This window comes from Anarrhichthys ocellatus, unplaced genomic scaffold (genome assembly GCF_004355925.1).
Source record: "Anarrhichthys ocellatus isolate YVR2014 unplaced genomic scaffold, GSC_Weel_1.0 scaffold4, whole genome shotgun sequence".
Classification (NCBI taxonomy): domain Eukaryota; kingdom Metazoa; phylum Chordata; class Actinopteri; order Perciformes; family Anarhichadidae; genus Anarrhichthys; species Anarrhichthys ocellatus.
The window spans coordinates 12396620-12413735 of record NW_022280034.1 but is presented as its reverse complement, the minus strand read 5'-3'; the positions used below and the strand labels follow the sequence as shown (position 1 = coordinate 12413735).

The following is a 17116-nucleotide window of genomic DNA, read 5'->3' as shown; positions in this document are numbered from 1 at the left end:
TGTTAAAAGATTTAAAAAATTGTTCTTGGAAGTCATTGTCATCGTTGACATGGGAATTTGTGTATTCAGTTGTTTGACTGCTCTCTGGGTTGCTATATTTTTGTCATCTAACATTTCATCTTTGGTTATTTGGTGCAGATATTAAGGTTTGTATATGCTCATGAGGTGTTTGATATTGCACATGTAATGGTTTTACAGTTTTAACATGTTTCTGGTTGAGGTTTTTTAGAATTAGACTAGTTTTAAGTTGTGATTGGGCTGGAAACTGTCAATCTGATCCGGCAACACTGGCGAGATCTTGAATCTCACAGAGCCAATGTGCATCGCTCACACGGGCTGCGTGGCTGCTCCGATGTTGGCTAGTGTATTGATGGTCACCCAAGGACATGCCATGTCGAAGTTGGTGCAATTTGGAGACGCAACACATTCGATATTAATACACTTTGAATAAAAAAGCAATAGCGCTCTGTGCAGTAGCAGGGGAGGGGCTTCAGGGCTCAACAGGACCGAGTCAAACACATCGTCCCCAGCGGGCCCTTACAGGCCACGGCTCAGTGGCTGCAGTTCACTTTTGCAAAATCTATGACATTCAAACTTATAATGTAAAGCTAGTATATCAGTTTATCTAATCTAGTACTCATTCAACCTACAAAGTAACTGGTAATCTTTAAATAGATGGGGTAAACTGGGCTGTTACAGCAGAGCAGATTGATGATCCTCTCATTGAACTCTCCGAAAGAAAGTCAATAAGTGTGTTTCCCACAATGTCAAACTTTTCCTGAAAAAAAAATCGTTTCTCTTCTTGATTTGTCACCTCGGTCAGTAAAATGTCAGCGCAGGCTTCAGCACACACGATTGACAAGACTTCATAAAAAAAAAAGGTCACCGCAAAGAAATTCCCTCTGCCCTCAAATAACCCCATGAGCAAAATGTCAAATAGGTTTGACAATCGATAACACTGGCTGGCCGTGGCAAAGGTCTCCATCACTCTCTCTCTCTGCAGTGTTTCTTTAATTACTGTATTCTCATTAAATATTTTGAGTGTATCTGACCTCTGACCTCGCCGTGTAGAAGGAAGGGGGCAAGTATGGCCTTTTGAAGAGATTAGACAATTAATAAATGACAACTTTATGCAGCACTAAGTGCAAATAAGATAAGTTCTGCTGTTGTATCTTCCATGCAGATCAGTATTGTCTGTCTTTGTGCTCTCAGAGCTCCTCTCCAACATAAGTACCGACTTATCTAGACTCAATTACAGACGAGACTTAATGAATGCCAGAGCAATCATGTGTGCGTGCACGTGTGTGTGTGTGTGCCTGTGCACAAAGAGGAAAAAGGGAGAGAAGCGCAGAATGAGCGGTGGCACGGCGCACAGGGAGCACCGACAAGAGTTCTGCACGCTAATAAACCTCCTGCTTGAATTAATGACTCTCGGATCCCAAAAGAAAGGCCCAGCAATGTCGCAGTAATTCAAGCTTTATGCCGCCAATCAGCAGCAGTCGTGTCCAACCTGAGAGTTATTGGTGCTGGGTTGCCATCTAGTGGGCAACCACGATACACAACGAGCCTGCTTCCTTTTTTCTTGTCTTTGTTTGAACTGAATCCTCAGGTCATGGAAGAGAGGCAGGGGCAGAGTGACATTCGCAGTTATGTACATTGCTAGTTTAATAGCGGTAGTTGGTACTGCTGTCCACAGTGCTTACAAATGCTACAGCAGAGTAGAAAGATAGATTGATATCTTTATTGTGGTGTCATGCACATAACGTGTCCAACCCTCATGGGTTTGTAAGACACCAAAAAAAATTAAAAATGAAATCTCTCCGGGGCGAATGGTAATGTTCCTGAGCATAACTCTGTACATAAAGATCTTTGTCTTTTGTTTAAGTTATACTTCACATAAAGTTCTGCTCTATAGTTATTCTTTATGAGACAATAAGTTTGTAACTTTTGTTTATATCAACAGACTATTTTCCCCAATGCATGAGAAACAGTTTGGTTCTAATCTCCTGAATAATACAAAGTAACCTGTTCTGTAAACCGAATGACATGAGTAAGTATGTTCAGTAGGATACATGGTTTCATTGTGAAATTTTGGCAGAGAGCTTAAAGAGGCCCGGGCCTGTAGTCTTTGTTTTTTGTTTGAGTCATTTAGCCATTCGAAGAAGCAGTGTAGTTATCAGGACTTACCAGCTCATGGCAATATCGTGACTATCAGTCTGTCGCAGTAAACAGATGTGTTCTTCAGAGAGTTACTCTGAATTAATAAACTACTGTTGGGTAAAACTACGGAGCCCAGGAGGCGACACGCGACACGGTCCGACAGCATTTCAGTGCTCAGGTAACCAACTGCTGTTTGAATTTTTGATGCGTGTCTGTTCGCGCTATTACGGTACCGGTGCCTCCATATTTTACATGGTTGTATAGTCATTCTAAATAGGACTTAATTTGACATTTCAGCAAACCTAAGGATTAGCATGAGAGTTAAAATTATGTTATAATGTTCTAACAGAGATTAAAGGGACAGTTCAGCCCAAAATCAAAAGTATATTTTTCCACTTACCTGGAGTGCTATTTATCAATCTGTGTTGGAGATATCGGCCGTAGAGCTCTCTGCCTTCTCTCCGATATAACGGGACTAAATGGCTCTAGGCTTGTGATTCTCAAATCAACAGCAATGTCTCTTTACAGAAATAATGACCAGGTTACTAAAGACAATCCAAAGACCTTTCTCTCTCGTCCATGAGGAGATGCACGCTTCTTTCTGTGCTGTGATAAGGTTGGTGGGTGCAGTTCTGTAGAAGAAAATGAGTCCCTACATTAAACTGCTCACAATAAGGGGCGGGGATTATCTAGATTAACCGGGTCATGTTATCTGTGTAAAAGAGACATTGCTGGTGATATTCTCTCATGTATTCTTCTGCTGCTCTGAGCACCACGAGACCAGTGCCATCTAGTTCCAATATATTAGAGAGAAGGCAGACATCTCTATGGCTGTTATCTCCCAACACTAGGCAACCAGTAACTGACCAAAAAAGCGATATAATAAAACAGCTGCCATGACTGGTGACGAACTGATGCCACCTCCTGCGTTAGTCACAGCAACAGCAACGCCTACTGGCATCCAGGTGCAAACTGCGTAAGCACCCGGCAGCAGGTCCTGACATGTGGAAGACTCCCAGCTGCTGTCTCTGCTTCCTGAACAGATGTTGACCTGATGCTTTGTAGGGTTCCATTATGGCAGATGACTGTGGGTTTGCAGGCTCCGGTGGCGCAATCGGTCAGCGCGCGGTACTTATAAGACAGTATTCTGCAGAGTAATGCCGAGGTTGTGAGTTCGAGCCTCACCTGGAGCAGCAAAGTTGAACTTTAACTGAATGTCGGCGCAGTCATGAAAAAAAAGAGCTTGACACTTTATCTTGTTGTGTTTATTGTCAGGTAGCTAAAACGCCACCACCTTTAAAAACACAAATTCACCTCAGTATCATCTATTCACAATGGAGCAGATTAACAACACACAAGTGAGTTATTTAGGGATGTAACACACGGTGAGTATAAAAAAACAACAACAATCCATTCGTGATTGAAATGTGTTAAAGGCTGTGGTGGAAACTAAAGTTTCCAGTGTGGTAAAAAACAAGTGCCAATTCAGCCACCAAATACTGAAGTAAAAACATATAGTCATAGTTTGGTCAGATTGTGTGACTGCTGACACAATCTGATACGTGGCACAAAAAGACATCATGTGTGTGGTTTTGTGTCTATAAGGCACCTTTTATAGTCTCATTTCTTGGCTAAGTTTCAAATCGAAGCACATCCAGTAAATGGACAACACTGTTTGGGCATCAGTAAAAAAGTACAAAACAAAAATCCTCTGCTCATCCTTTGCAGCTGTGTCAAGTTGTACTGTTCCTTTTGGCCACTAAGCGGTGTTGTTTAGTCCAGAGAGGTAAATAATTTGGCAGGAAATACTTGTCTTTGTAGCTCTCTTCCAGTGTGACTGGTCATTGATTAGCCCAGCTAGAGATCAACGACACATGGAATCAATCGTTAGTCCTTTTCAGTCAACTTCACACTGATAGTTTTGTTCCCATGCGTGTGAAGGCTTTCGTGCATAGCCTTTGTTCATGATGGGTCTGCTGCACCTTTCCAAGCAGTGAAACAAATACATCCATGTGACATCCAGAAAGGCCTGCTCGTTATTCCAGGAGAAGTGTCGCAATTTGCACCTGCAGCTCAACATCCAGCTTTCAACCTCATCAACATCCAGCAGTTAAGAGACGTTGAGACCCGTCCAACGTCAGCGCACGTCCAGAAACAGTCCAGCTGACATTTACCTCTCGGGCTGATGTTCAGAGGAGGTGAGCGTTCAGGTCGTACTTCTCGCAGAACTTGTCCGTGATCGGGATGCAGGTCAGGAACTCGCACCAGTCACACTTCACAGGGTAGACGTAGAAGAGGACGGCCAGGGTGGAGAGCAGACCGATGAAGACCAGCAGGAAGACGCAGATCTGGACCCGCTTCCGGTACATGTCAGTTTGCCCAAAGCTGAAGAGAAGAAACCTGCGTTATTCGTCTCAGAATGGAGTCAAAAGTCCCATTAAACACATCTGATTAGATTCACCTTCATTGTCATTGCGCAAAGTAAAAGAACTGAGACAACAAAATCCAGTAACATTAACTAAGAGAGTGGCAAGCTCATCCAGGACTTTTGAAACCTCAGGCAAGACTCATAGAAATGTAGACTAATGGTTCCTTCTTTGGAAGGAGCCAGGCTAGCTGTTTCCTACTGCTCCCAGTCTAAAGGCTAACCGGCTGCAGGCTCTAACTTCATATTTACCGCACAAATATAACAGTGCCATTCATTTCCCATCGACTAATTCTTTGAGATCTCTCTTCATCTACCTGATGTACGGCAGGAAGGCGAAGGACAGGAAGAATCCTGAGACAAATCCGCAGATGTGGGCAAAGTTGTCGATCCATGGAAGCAAACCGAAGGAGAAGAAGAAGACTGAGATGGCCAGCAGCTTGGCGAAAGCTCGCCACGGTCGCTCGAGGATCTGCCAGCTCTGAAACAGCTCCACAAACAGACAGGCCAGGATGCCAAACTGGCTGCCTGCAGGACCCACCTGAGAGAGAGAGGAAACAGGTCTTTGACAAAGCTTTTTCTTTTTTAAACTCAAAGTGGTCTCAGATGCAGCAGCTTGTTGACATTAGGTTGTGAGGGAGACACTGTACCTCCGCCCTGTAGGGCAGGAAGATGGCCGAGGCCAGGTTGCCAGTGATGCCGCTGAGCATGTAGATGATGGAGATCCTCAGCCAGCCAGCCAGCTTCTCAATGTCCCTCAACACCGTCATCTGGAAAAACACTGACACCAGGCAGTGCAGGATCCTACAGACACAGACGAGACAGACTAAAACCACCAACATCTTACAATTCACTGGTTTAACTGATAAAGCAGTTCTATTTCACTCTTAAAGAGCACCTCTGACCTTTGAATCCTGAGGCCTATTGTGATATGTGCAAACAAATTTAAAAGTTCAGTTACCCAGCATGAAGAAAGAGAGACAGCCAGAGTCGGGAGAACTGGTCTGGAATCTCCGGGTTGAGGAAAGGCAGCAAACCACACACATCATCCATGCACGCCACCTGGAAGAGAGAGTGAAAAGAACAGTCAGGACTGAAAGTGCCATCAGTCAGCCCGAAGATCCATTGCTGCCCTGTGGAGGAATATGAGGGTCGAATTAACTCCAAACTGCTTTCAAATCATGTATTTCATAGGCTCCAGTGGCGCAATCGGTCAGCGCGTGGTACTTATAAGACAGTAACCTGCAGAGCAATGCCGAGGTTGTGAGTTCGAGCCTCACCTGGAGCATGTGTTTCAAATGTCTGTAACAGATCAGAATCCCTTTTATATCGTGGCTGGGATGTAAAAGCCTTTGCTCATAGCAAATATAGCAGCTGTTGTAGAGTTGGTGATCAGTCACACTGACCTGAGGATATGAAATGAACATCTGTTCGTCCTACCTGTGAGCAGAGGGTAGCCTCCTCGTGGAAGTAGCCGTGCATGAAGTCACAATACTCTCTTGAAGTGATTTCACATCTACAACATGAAACATTAGCTTCATCAGCAATCACTCGCAGAAAGAAATGGCCAAGTTTCAGGATGTTAAAAGTAGATGAATACGTCCGTGTTTTAATTTTCAATTGAATCTGATCCAAAAACAGCTTTGATCCTGCAATGAAACTATACTTTCTACATACAGCGTTCTCATGTCCTATTCTTCTGAAGTTAACATGATCTAGTTAGTTAAAAAGGTCCAACATGCTTTAGATTTTCTATATTATTTAAGAGAGCGATGAGTCAATAAGCGACGCCGTTTTTAAGGAACTACTAATCCTAAATATTTAACATTTAAGTATGAAAATAGCCCACTTTGAAGATAATTAATACGGACACATATGCAGCAGCTTTAATACTAAATTACTGGTGATTTAGAAAATGTATGCTAGTGGTACTCGTGTGGCGTTCGGTGATGTTGCTCCTCACCGTCCTTTGGTTCCGATGCAGCAGGGCCGGCCTGTGATGGTGCAGTCAATGTGGGGGAGGTTGGTGTGATTCCCAGAGTTGTACCGCGTACAAACCTACAGATCACGAGCACGGGAGACATTAAATCTAGCCATCGAGTCGTCATGTGTGCGTAGAAGAAAGTTCTGCATTCAGACCTCAGTGTGTGAAACTCTTTTACTCACTTTTGCTCTTAAGACAATGGCTAACAAGGAAATGATGAACTTAGATGCTTGAACTGTTAACATGTGAACGGACTCACCGGCCACCTGGAGATGTCATCCGGCCACTCGTGAGGTGAAACTGAGGCTGGTTCCAGACAAATTCTACAAAATCAAGAGCAAAAGTTAAAGAGGAATTAATAACAGTGTTCTGTTCGGTATTTACATGACAGTCAGCTGGCTGAACAATGACCCCTGCGACAGCGGTGACTAAATGTGTACTCTGTGAACACACGAGGATCATAAAGGCTTTTGGTGGAGTTACCTGGGGTCCTGATGGCAGACTGCACCATGTTGGCGGAGTGTACCATTCAGATAGGGAGCACTGGGGTGCTGAGGCCACTTCACAAACACTGCCAGGGTGCTCTGCAGCAGAGGACGAGCAGACAGACAGAGGGAGAGAAATCATTGCTAACAACAGAGACCATCTTGTGATGGGATCACATGAGCCACGGCGCCAAATCGGACCAAAGGCCCCTTTCCCACTTTCTACCCTCCTACTTCCACCCCCCTTGCTCGGACCCCACCCATCTTCGAACTCGACCTTAATTTTGATGTCACCTACACACCTGTAAAGTTTCGTTTACTTTATATCTAAATCAATCTCGAAATCAATTTGGTACATCTTAAATCCAGTACATGCAATAGACAGAGTGACATGATGTAATATGAGTGAAATGCCTGTGTTTGGTTTCACTGACCGAACACTCCTCTTGTAACGTCTGCAGGCAGCCGGAGCGATCGTTCCTCACGCAGCAGCCCGACTCCCTCTCTCTCGCTCTCTTCTCCTGGATCAGTTTCTGGATTTCTGGGTCTTGACGCATGCACGGGGAAAACTTGGCTCCCAGGTGGATGAGCGCCTCCTGCAGGGGTGACATTACAGCCCGGTGAAGTTGTGGATCTTGAGCTACTCTGCCCCTTGAAACTGCAAAAGCACCCCATGTTAAGTACCACTGGCAGGATCAGAGATCTAAAGAATTTGAGCTTAATAGACTGGAGCTTTTCCCATGTCGACCACCACACTTAAGAGCTGAGTGAAGCGCAATCAGAAAAAAAGAAGACAAACAAACTTACTGAGCTTGGACCCACCCAGAAGTTTTGTTGTTGCACAAACTTAACGTTTTCATAAACTCCCTTGTTTCTCAACACCTTGAAAAAAGAAGAAAAAAAAAACAGTACCGTCTTATGAATATTGCTCATTCATAGATTTCCAGTGGAAATTCAAGACATTTATTCACAGACAGTATAGCGATCGAATCATAATAAAGGCTGTAAAATATCCTTACAGAGTCGACGGTTTCATGTTGTGAGAAGCCCACAGGGGCAATGCCGTAGATGGTGACAGCCAGAATGGTGATGAGCAAATGGACACATGTGATCCAGTAAGTGAAAAAAGGCCTATGGGAGGACAGGAGGACAGTTCAGGCTCTCCATTATCTGGTGACATCGGCAACAACTCCATTTCATTTCACATCAGAGGACAGTCATCCTCTCACGGAACGATGGAACCAGCTGTCTTACCTGTGATCGCCCATGTCCTCAATCTGCCTCTTGACAAAGCTGTCAATGCGCTTGCGGTACGTCCGGTTTGTGAGACGGCCGACCATGCCGAGCCCGTAGGGCCTCTTCTCTCTGGCAAACAGCTTCTTAACGGGAACCACGATCCTTTGTCCCCGCTGCTGATTGCTGCTGAGGCTCACCACTTCCTGTTTCAGACGCACCTTAGCTTGGACCAGAGAGCCATCTTTTGCCTTTCGCCATCCTCTCTCCAAGGGCCTGGAATGAGGAAGAGGCAAAGTGGAGTTTGTCTCCCCTGCAGCATGCCACAGGTAATGTGTGCATGTAAATAAAACCGTAAAAATAGAAACCCACAGCATGAGGTGACTCCTCTCCAGTTCGTTCTTATCCAGCGCACTCCCTGTGAGCTCGCTCTCATCCAGCTCTTTGAGGTCGGCCTCCGACGGTGTCTCGAAAACTTCGTCTGCATAGCTGTACAACTCATCCTGCAGACCGTCCTGCAAAGATAAAAACCAAGTCAGTGCAATGGATCCTGAAACGGCAAGAGACAATACATAAAAAATAGAATATATATTGTGTTTTGCCTCTAAAAAACCCAGAATGGCTCCTCATTGATTGCTTCAAGCAAAAGTGTGGATGATTACTTGCAATTATTGTTAATTTGAATGTTATCCTGGCATTGTGTGGAAGTGTGTCCGCTGCTCACTCTGGTGAAGAAGGAAGTGTCCAGATCATCAGTGAAGTCTACGGTGTCCTCTTCAAGGAAACTAGGGGGCATGAAACTCCTCCGGCGACATCGCCCGGCAGTGCTGTCAGCGAATGTCCGGCCCTGACGAAACAGAATCACACCCACACACACATCATTGCTGTCAATAACATCGACTGATGTGCAATGATGTTCTGGACCATCTGTTAGTGAGACCCAGAAACCCTCAGATACCCTCACTGTGCGAGGCTTGTTACTGAGATCAATCTCACGGTCTGTTTGAGACTAAAGAAAGTAATCTACTGCTGTTTGCCTATAACGGTATGTATTGCTCAGGTATAGCTGGTCCCAATGTGCAAAAATACACATGAAAAATAGAAGTAATCTTCATTTCAGAACAACAAGAGCTAAAGGTAGTTTTGAAAAGTGCCAAGCACAGATTTTGCAAAGCACAGACTATTCGGGGGCAAAACTACTGCATGAAGAAAGAATGAACAAACACCTTCATCAAAGCTGCAGCGGCCTTGAGACTCATGACCGCGACAGACTCCCGTTTGCGTCGTCGCGGCAACCAGTTGAGGGCGGAGCGGGAGCTGGAAAAGGAGCAGAGGGAGGCGGTGCCTGGCGTGATGGGAGTTTGCGGGACACTGAAGCCATCCACCTCTTCCACCATGCGGAAGGCACGGCCCCGAGCCAGGGGGTCTACGATCTGCACACACACACACACTGTGTTGGTTCACCACAGTGTGTTTTTTTTACACTCCTATTGTCAAAAGCCACGAACAACAATAGACACACAGCGACGTAAAAATGAAAAGCAGGGATAACACACATCTAAACTAGGGTTAGATTGATGTTCCAGGTTATGGAAAGAAGCTTTTTTTAAGACACTAAATGAAAGTTTCTAGTTGCTTTAATCAGATTGCAGAAGTCATTATTAATACTACCAGTGCAACAGTAGTTGTTAATGCCTATTGTTGGGAATTTAAATATATAAAAACATCTGCACTCTAAAAATCTCTTAATGTGTGAAAAAGCCATCAACTGAACCCAAGGCAAGATTGCAAAGCAAAGAGGTAAAGCAAGCGCCGAAGATCTAATGTGACGTAAAAACTTAAAGTGAAAGAGTGAGGCAGAAAAGGTGAATGATTGTCCCATCTCGTCCTCTGTGCCTCTAGCGGGCCCCCGGCGCTGCCCTACGCTGCCCTACCCTCTGCATGCCATAGTGGTGGTGGGGGGGGAGGTAGAGGGGAGGAGGGGTCTCAGTGCTGGCCAGGGAGATGTTGTCCTGGCTGTGTAGCTCCATCTCCCTCATCACCTGCGGCTTCAGACCCCCGTACAGGTGGCTGCAGTGCTGCAGGCTCTTCCTCCTCCATCGCTGGGTGCTGTCGCTGTCTTTGCTCACGCCAAACCAGTCAGCCGTACCCCTGGGGAGAGGAGGGATTGTGGTTAGCAAATGAGTGAAACGTGAATATTCTGATGTAGGAATGGCAAGTGGGAAATTAAACAAACTTCTGACTTTCACTGGAGCTCTTTTATACAACTCAGGTATTAAAGAATAAAATAATGTCGTACCATTTTACTGCTCCAAGGCAACAACACTGCCGCTAGTTACTTCTGTAAATCATGACAACGGGCTGAGATGAACTTTCATATTTTTCTACAATTTCTGTTTTCGCCTTCAGAGAATCCTGACACACACACACACACACACACACACACACACTAAGTATTCTTCGACAGATTGAGCCGTACATCCCTCCTGAGTAGCGGAACAATATGATGATTACTTGATTGATTGCAGCTGGTTGTTGGGGATTAATTGACGGCTTAATTGGTTCATTTGTTGATTGCTTTCTTGTCTGTAATGATGAAGAGACAGAGCATCTTCAGATGTGAGACCTTACACTTTTTCTTTGGAACCTTGAACACTATAAATATATAGCCAAAATGCACAGTTTAATATGGTTAATAAAAAAATAGTTTGAGCTACTTGGGGACTACGTGGGGCAGATCTACCAAATTAATCTTAAACTTTATTGTGGATGACAGTCGAGTGATTGGATGACAAATCAAGTTAAACTTGGGCCGCCATCAACGGCGGCAGGTCAGCTTCTTAATCCAGGGTCTCTTGTGCAACATATCAGACGGACAAATCGTCATTGATTCAGCTCCCTTTTAGCATTTCTTTCAATCTTTCTCTCTCTTTGTGTACGTGTGCATGTTTGATTACATGGACGCTGCCCGTCCAGCTTAGAGAGCCTGAATACTGTCTTGATTCTCACACGACTGCTTTCCGCTCAGTCGGCGCTGAAGAAGCAGATGTTGCCTGACAGTCCTGCAGTTCATGAACTGATTGTGGCTTCTCATTTCATGTGTTCCCCCCGTGAAACAGTGCCTGCGTGACAGGCTGCTTTTTAACCGACAGAGAGGGGGGAGGCCACATAGGGGAAACTGTTTGGAGAGCAGAACACTCTGTAATAAACACTCAGCCCTCATCGTCGAGAAAGACGCCAGCTGGGGAAGCCTTTTAAGGCTGCACAGGGGCAGGGAGGGGGTGGCGCCGCCCTGATTGTTGTCCTCCCTGAGAGGAATGTTTTAGAAAGATTGAAGTCAGACTGGGCCTCTGACTGGAGAGAAATATGAAAATAGAACCTTTGTAAAATACAGATAGCAATCAAGATGAACTGAACATCCACTACTGACGTTAAAACGCGACGCAAACTCTCTGACATTTGTTTGTGTGTGTTTGTTTAGATAAGCAGGTATTTGTCTTTGTGCGCACATGCACCGACAAGCGTGCATGTCTTATTCACCCACACAAAAACCATAAATAAAGAATTCACGACTGGCTGACGACAGCACAAATCCGTCACCCATCAAAGATTAAATGTAATGTCAAGCCACATCAATTAGCTTGTATATCCTCAAGGTAGGGCTGGTGCAAATGAAGCAGCGATCTACTGTAGCGTAATTATAGGCTTAGACAGCATTCATTTCATCAGGGGGAAAAGGCCAAGGGGTAAAACTTATAAGGATAAATATGAACGTTGATGATAGTTATTAAGTTTTCGGATTCGATAAATCCCAATACCATCTGTATCATTTTAATGAAACACTGTAGTATGTTTTTAGACAATGGTGGAACGCTACTAACAACATTTATTGAAGAACTATCGTTAAAAACAAATTTGATGAACTTCCAAACGCATCTTTATACTTCAACTCCAGTTTAATTTCAGAGGCTAACTTAATTTACCTAATGGCTATAATTCCTATTACTTTGCGGTTTCAGGTATAACACAACAAAATTAATGCAAAACAATATGAATTTTTATCTATTATCCTATCACTACCAATATATGAGGTAGTCAAAATGACATCCACCTTGACCAGCTCCAACACTTATAACATATACAGAAATACACAGTAGAATGTAGCAATGATAGGGGCCAAGGGCTGCTTGTGATTATTTAAGGTACATTTTGCTGCTAATACTGCGAATGCTAACATGTAGCTTTACTTTGGCGACATTTTAAATGCGGGACTTTTACTTTTAGGGTATTTGTACACTGTGGTACTGCTGTTTTGTTCATGTTCAGCAGTGTCATTCTTCTCATTTAACTCTCATATTCCTGAAATGTCAAACTATTCCTAATTATCCAAATACTACCTTCCAGACTCATAAAAAAGACATCACAGTTATTACAGTTCAGTAAAACTTAAAACATAAGACTAAAAGCTATTAGATTATGAGCTGCCAGTCTCAGCTAAATCATATACTTTATTTTAAGAAAACCTTAATCCCTCCACAATAAATTAACTACATCAACAGGGGCTTTGTTCAACATTTACATCCACAAGCCAAAGTGCCTCAAAGCGCCGCACACTCACCTGTCCAGAGAGCTCCAGGAGGGGTTTGGGGTCTGGGTCATACCTGAGGGGGGCAGGGACTGTGGAGCTGCATATCCTCCATCGCCAGCATCCCTAACATACTGTCCTCACTTACCCTTAGACCCGCATTAAACCCTGATCCGCTGAATGCAAACTGATCCTCCAGGGATCACACATATAATGTTCCATGAGGGGATTTCCTAATATTCAGGCCAGCAGTACCTTGTAACACTCGCTGTTACGCAAAGAGAGGATGATCACCACATGTCCAGACTCTGGGTAACATCCCCGTCCCTGGCCCAGTGAGCTCCCGGTCAATCAAAGGTTAGAGGAAAAGCTTGCGTTGATCTCCTCAGTCAGACGGGAATCTGATCCCTATACGATGAGCGCCCTAAAGAGGACTTCCAGTTTTCCACCAGCTGGGCTCGCTCACTCAGCGCACTGATGAGCGGGAGGATCTTGGATTGTCAGACCTTGTGTCCCCAGCGCACACCACAACATGTCTTGTGTGTGTGCGAGAGAGTGTGCGAATGTGTCAGTAGGCTGGCGGGCCTCCCAGTATCCCTCCTCGAGGGTTCGCGTTAAAAGGATGTGACCTACTGGGCAGAGAAGACAGCGGCTCTGGTCCTTGTCAAGCTGAATACTTCCTTCCTCCCCCCCCCCCCCCCCCCCTGCATTCAGAGCCCAAACGATCACTATCAGTGAGGCCGTCCTCTCTCTTTTCTCTGCCTTGTTTCGCAGGAGTGTGTCTAAACACCAGTTCCACACCAGCACTCCACAGGAAATGGAAGATTAGAAGGAGGGAGAGAGAAGAAGGACGGGACATCACACATACTAGGAGGGAGGAGAGACGGAGGGAGGGCACTGGGACATGCCTGAACATGACACACGCAAACATACACACTCATACGCCAGAGCAGCAGCACCGCAAAGGGTTTAGCTTGAACCCCACCTTTGCTTTGCAGCGATATATTTGTGTCAGCACTTAAAAGACGCCAAATGAAGCGAGGGACACGCTTAAGTTTAAACACCTATCATTACGAGCATCAGTGTGATTGAGATAAATGATTAACTGTGAAAATGAATGGCTCCTTAAAATGATAATTACTCATAAAGAGCTTTTTCTCCTCTTGTCTGCCGGATCAACAAACCTCAGGGTGTCCTAGTTACTCTACAAGCAAACGTTTGCAGCAAATCCCCCACTGACATAACATGTTTGAAGAGTAATGATTTATCTGGTATTTGTGCAATCTTTTGAGGACGAGGTACCTCCGCTAACCTCCGCACACACACGCAAACTTTCTCTAAATCCCATTAATTCTCTCATAAACATGAAACGCATTAATTCAGTGTCTCTCTCACACTCTCACACACACGGCTAGTAAACCTTGGCATGATAAAGTTGAGACATTAAGACGCTCCTTTGAACACAGTGTATCTAGGTTTTAGTCTTGGCCCCCGTGTTCAAACATTTGCATTCAATTTAGCGCTTTGATGTGGCCAACATGCTGCGTGAGGCGCACAGATAGCCTGTATGAGTAATTGTGTTATTTTGTTTGCCTCAAACCATGTGGTCCTGTGTGCCACCTGGACTGATACTGATACACCGTGTTTGTGTGGGTGTGTGTGTGTGTGTGAGAGCTTATGTGTCATAGACTTTGTTCACGGCCTTACATCTGTGGCACAAAGAGGGGCTAATGGGATTTTTGTGCAAAACTCAGTCAATAAAACCATCAAAGTGCTTAAGTACATTTACAATGTTATTTAAGCAGTATGATGGTTATACTGAAATATTAATTATTACTTATGAGTGCACCATTCCTTCCATCAAATCAAACTATTCTAGATTGTTTGTATATTGTATGCTTGTATTGCTTGTATATTATCATACACACATTCTCAAAAATAAAGCTCACATTCATTTCTTTGGAAACTTTTGGCTCTTTACTAGAATTTAAATGAAAGTACTGTGGGTTTAAATGACCGGCACAGCACTCAGTCTGCCTCAAAGCATTTGGTCAATATTGCCGTCCAATATACTGTTTTAAATAGAAACTTCAGTGCCAAAACCGGACACCTTTAAACTGCTGTCATCAGCTCTGTCCCTCCCTGCTCCACCTTGTCCTGTACCTGATGATCTGTTTGGGTATAGATGAACGCCGTCGGGTCAGTATCTTGGGGATGCAGGACCGCCTTCGGGCGGTTGACTCCCTCCTGGGCTCCCTCTGGCCCTTTGGGGGAACTGTGTTGACCCGCTCAAAGCGCACCCTTTTCCCACTTCATGCACATTGCAGTGTGTGGAGAGGAGGACAGGGAGGCAGTGGGGGGGGGGAAGCCAAAGAACGAAGGAAGAAGAAAGCAACATGAGAGAAAAAGGAGGACAAGAGAGAAGAAAAGAGAGCAAGATTAATTTGTGTTAAATCAGAAAGGAGGCTGCAGCTTAAATTAGTTTCGTTAAAGATTTATTAGTGGAGAAGAAAGTATAGGACAGGCTGAAGCCATAAGAAATTAGCAGCCAGAGGAAGTGAGCAGAGAGGAAAGAAGAGTGTGCGTGTGTGTGTGTGTGTGTGTGTGTGTGTCTAACCTCTTCATAGACTGTGTGAAGGAAGGCAATCTCTCCAGAGGAGGTCTGAGGTAGTTGTTGGAAGTTTCCAAGGCAGCGATGCACGTCTGAGGGTTTTCGCCTGGCATGCTGACACTGCGCAGCCGTCTTACCGGCTGCAACACACAGACAAAACACACACACAGATCGATGATGCCCTCTGTGCCAAGTTGTGTGGATTTGATGTTATGTCAAACTAAAGTGTCTGAGAATTAACTTTTATAATAAAAACCTCAAATTTACACCTCAAATTTGGCGGAGTAGTCTCCTCTACTCGTCTAAACTACTACTCTAAATGCAGAGCTACTGTTCCGACTTGTTTTTACCTGGGTGAGTGTGGGCGTGTCGTCCGGTGTCAGCCGGATGGTGGGAATGTCCAGTTTGAGCCATGGCGGCTTTTTCCTCTGCAGGCTGCTGTTCCTGCATCCCGGCTCAGCCATGCTCGCTAGGCCTCCCCCACCCCTACGCCTGCCAGCTAGAAAGCACAAACAAAATAATTGGGTTTGTAGAGCAACACGCGCACACAGTCAAAATACGGTCACAGACACATGACAGGCGAAAGCAACCATCAAAAGCCAAAAACTGACCAGCTTTGTTGAGTAATTACAGACAGTGGACAGACTGTAATCCACATCTCCCCGTTGTGGGCTCAGAGGGATCCAGTGTGGAGGCAAAATGCCCGAATAAACAAACTGCTTAACCCGAATGTTTAAAGCCACTAGTCTGCTGTCGTTCTCAGCATCTTCTCTAAATAACCTGCATCAGTGTCGCAGGTCTCGGTGGTGTTTCACAGCATGAGCTGATGAATGTGGATTTAGCAGAATGATTAATCTATAATAATCTCCCACAGATGGTCAGCATGTGTCACAGACTATCTCCTGTGATGGAGAGTTTAGGTTAAAACATCTGTGCTCCAGGTGAGGCTTGAACTCACAACCTCGGCATTACTTGGTGAACTGTCATATAAGTACCGAGCGCTGACCGATTGCGCCACTGGAGCCTTGTTTGATGGAAATTTAGTGCACAAGTGCAGCTTCAACACCACAAGATGGCGTCAGGATTCTCAAAATCAGGGTTGTCTTCTGACACACACACACACACACACACATAGGGCCTCAATGAACAGAGAGAGACAGACAGAACTGAGGGATGCTGTTACTTGCTGATGAGTTAAGGGATCTTCCTGCTAAACTGTTTCAGCGGAAGTATAAACGAGACATCTGTCCATCTTTGTAAAAGCTGGTGAGCCGACCAGTGCAGATGAGGCAGTTTTCAGTGGCCATTTTTAATATGAAGTGCCAACACAAACAATAATCATTCCTTTTCCCGTGGGGTTGTGTATTGTGAAGCTGCTGAGCTGGTCAGGTGAAGCACGAACTCAGAGCCTCAGCACCTTCCTGCTGCTCACTGTGTCACTGGTGCCACACACTAAAGGAACAACAACACGTTATCATGCGCTGAACAGCTCCTCACATACAAGCATTAAAGCTGGGGTAAGTCATTTTTTGTTGTCGTCATTAATATATATATATATATATATCAGTATTTCTGATTTCTGACACCTGCCTTTATTTAACATTAAGCTTTACCTACAGTTCAATGAGTGTAA

At 44.7% G+C, this 17116-nt stretch overlaps 1 protein-coding gene and 3 non-coding genes across 18 annotated transcripts in view; 2 read left to right on the top strand and 2 right to left on the bottom strand.

The window, feature by feature from the left end:
* The first annotated feature begins 3259 nt into the window (after positions 1–3259).
* On the top strand, positions 3260–3353 carry trnai-uau (transfer RNA isoleucine (anticodon UAU)). The gene is made up of 2 exons: positions 3260–3297; positions 3318–3353. It is a non-coding gene; the product is annotated as a tRNA-Ile (tRNA).
* Positions 3354–3409: 56 nt separating this feature from the next.
* Positions 3410–17116, bottom strand: part of rhbdf1b (rhomboid 5 homolog 1b (Drosophila)) — a 32669-nt gene continuing 18962 nt past the window's right edge. For 11 of the 15 annotated variants that reach the window (XM_031843103.1, XM_031843094.1, XM_031843104.1 and 8 more), the window contains 19 exons: positions 15834–15982; positions 15490–15623; positions 15036–15182; positions 10222–10438; positions 9514–9720; positions 9012–9134; positions 8660–8802; positions 8309–8563; positions 8074–8185; positions 7862–7936; positions 7489–7650; positions 7053–7153; positions 6829–6892; positions 6549–6643; positions 6026–6101; positions 5547–5647; positions 5236–5389; positions 4903–5126; positions 3410–4545 (listed from right to left, as the gene is read on the bottom strand). In XM_031843103.1, coding sequence (XP_031698963.1) covers positions 4350–4545; positions 4903–5126; positions 5236–5389; positions 5547–5647; positions 6026–6101; positions 6549–6643; positions 6829–6892; positions 7053–7153; positions 7489–7650; positions 7862–7936; positions 8074–8185; positions 8309–8563; positions 8660–8802; positions 9012–9134; positions 9514–9720; positions 10222–10438; positions 15036–15182; positions 15490–15623; positions 15834–15947 — 2700 coding nt within the window. In that variant the 5' untranslated portion in view covers positions 15948–15982 and the 3' untranslated portion in view covers positions 3410–4349. Of the gene's footprint in view, positions 4546–4902; positions 5127–5235; positions 5390–5546; positions 5648–6025; positions 6102–6548; positions 6644–6828; positions 6893–7052; positions 7154–7488; positions 7651–7861; positions 7937–8073; positions 8186–8308; positions 8564–8659; positions 8803–9011; positions 9135–9513; positions 9721–10221; positions 10439–12905; positions 15624–15833; positions 15983–17116 lie in introns of those variants that run through there. The other 4 variants (XM_031843105.1, XM_031843106.1, XM_031843107.1 and 1 more) reach the window with 4 other exon arrangements.
* On the top strand, positions 5780–5873 carry trnai-uau (transfer RNA isoleucine (anticodon UAU)). The gene is made up of 2 exons: positions 5780–5817; positions 5838–5873. It is a non-coding gene; the product is annotated as a tRNA-Ile (tRNA).
* Positions 16417–16507, bottom strand: trnai-uau (transfer RNA isoleucine (anticodon UAU)). Its single transcript is given in 2 exon segments — positions 16417–16452; positions 16470–16507. It is a non-coding gene; the product is annotated as a tRNA-Ile (tRNA).